The sequence below is a fragment of the Loa loa genome (genome assembly GCF_000183805.2).
Source record: "Loa loa unplaced genomic scaffold supercont3.163, whole genome shotgun sequence".
Classification (NCBI taxonomy): domain Eukaryota; kingdom Metazoa; phylum Nematoda; class Chromadorea; order Rhabditida; family Onchocercidae; genus Loa; species Loa loa.
This window is the reverse complement of record NW_018108343.1, coordinates 27,116-29,018: the sequence shown is the minus strand read 5'-3', so window position 1 is coordinate 29,018 and position 1,903 is coordinate 27,116. Positions and strand designations below refer to the sequence as shown.

Below are 1,903 nucleotides of genomic sequence, written 5' to 3'. Positions count from 1 at the left end.
GGCAACCATTTCAGGAGAGGCCACTGCAATCATTACAGGAAGGGCCACAGCAATCATTGCAGGAGAGGTCACAACAATCATCACAGGAGGGGTCACAACAATCATTACAAGAGAGGTCACGGCAACCATTGCAGGAAAGGCCACTGTATTCATTACAGGAAGGGCCACAGCAATCATTGGAGGAGAGGTCACGGCAACTATTTCAGGAGAGGCTACAACAGTCATTACAGGAAAGGCCACAACAATCACTACAGGAGGGATCACAGCAATCATTGCAGGAAAGGTCACGGCAACTATTTCAGGAGAGACTACAACAATCATTACAAGAGAGGCCACAACAATCATTACAGGAGAGACCACAACAATTATTACAGGAGAGATCACAGGAATCACAGGAGGGGTCATGGGAAGCATGGTTTCAGTTGCAGGAGGAGATACAACTATCATTACGGAGGACATTACGGCGACCATTTCAGGAGAGGCCACATGAAGGAAATATCCAGGAACCACGTCGTGATTAAATCCTGAAATTTTTGGTTGAATCAGAAATACATTAATTAATAGTTACACTATTGCAGTAATTATTCAACAAGTTTATCATTTTAAATTAACATTGACATAAAGTTGGATAACTCTGATGTAATGTACTTCTAGTTGTTTTATCATATCAATTATTTCTTGGCAATTAATTTGATGTATATTATTGCTGTTGTTATCACTCCTGGATGGTGAAATTATTATGTGAACTTTTTTTGAGCAACTTGCAAATAAAGCCTGCATCTGCAACCTGCACCTGCAAATAAAGTTCAATTGAATACGTGATTCCTTGCGAAATTTTCAGGAAATCAAACAGCAAAACTTTCAAATTATTTGTACTCCCATGTCCACCTAATAGCTATCGAATTTGTCTGTGTATCTTGAAATGGTACAGATCAAACTAAGGAGACATTTTGCAATTATTTGTTAAGCACAATAATAAATGTCGTATGAACTTTGATTCACTCAAATTTAGAAATAACAAAGTGTCAAAGTAGTAAGAATTCGAAGGTATCTTCTAATGCTTATACTCTTCATAATTTGAAAATTACTCAATTCTATGGATTCAACAAAAGGGTGAACAGATGTTTTACACTTAAATTTTTGTGAATTTTTCAAAATGTATCAATGAGCATTAAACAGAAAATAAACAGGAAGCACCAGTTTAGAGACTGTGAACGAATGTAACGAATTTGTTTACGGATTTTGGACGAAGGTAGCGCACGCAGCAAGATAGCTATTTACGAATTTTGACCCCAGGAAGTAATAGCAGCTCTATTTGCTAGAAAATAAAAATCTTCGAATAATAGATCATCCTTTTATGGTATCGAAGTCCGTCATTTCCAAACTGATTTCTATCCCAAAGACACATATGCTCCAAGACATGAGGTTGATGTCACGAATAGACATGAAGAAGTTCCGTGATAATGAAAAAATATAAGGAATCATAAATGAATGTGTAGTGGTGTACTAATTTGCATCCTCCATGTTGGATCATGATTAAGATTTTAATCTTAATCATCCAAATCATCCAAAGTCTATTCTGTATGAGTATGGTGCTATCATTGCATAGAATTGTATATGTGCTCATTGTTTAGCAATGTACTCTAAGAGCCTTACAGTAATGTATGCTAAAAAACGCTTTACCAATGTGCGCTAACAGAGAGTGCTTTATTAGCATGAGCTAACAAAGGTGCTAATCCTTGTAATCGTGTAATAATATGCATATAAAGCCTGCAGATAGCAGAAGGACATTCTTCCTTTCTTTTATTCTCCAAATTGATGTCTTCGAAATTCATCTTGTGGCTTATGTTTATGTTTTTGGAATTAGCTTTATGCATAATTTGTGTTTTGTAATTCTTAATGA

The 1,903-nt window shown here is 36.1% G+C and overlaps 1 protein-coding gene across 1 annotated transcript in view; it reads left to right on the top strand.

Moving 5' to 3' along the window:
• Positions 1–521, top strand: part of LOAG_17965 (zinc finger protein) — a gene marked incomplete at both ends in the record, with an annotated part of 3,904 nt that extends 3,383 nt beyond the window's left edge. Inside the window, one exon of the mRNA XM_020450632.1 lies at positions 15–521. Within this exon, the coding sequence (XP_020305656.1) occupies positions 15–521 (507 nt within the window). The remainder of the gene's footprint in view (positions 1–14) is intronic.
• Positions 522–1,903: the final 1,382 nt, after the last annotated feature.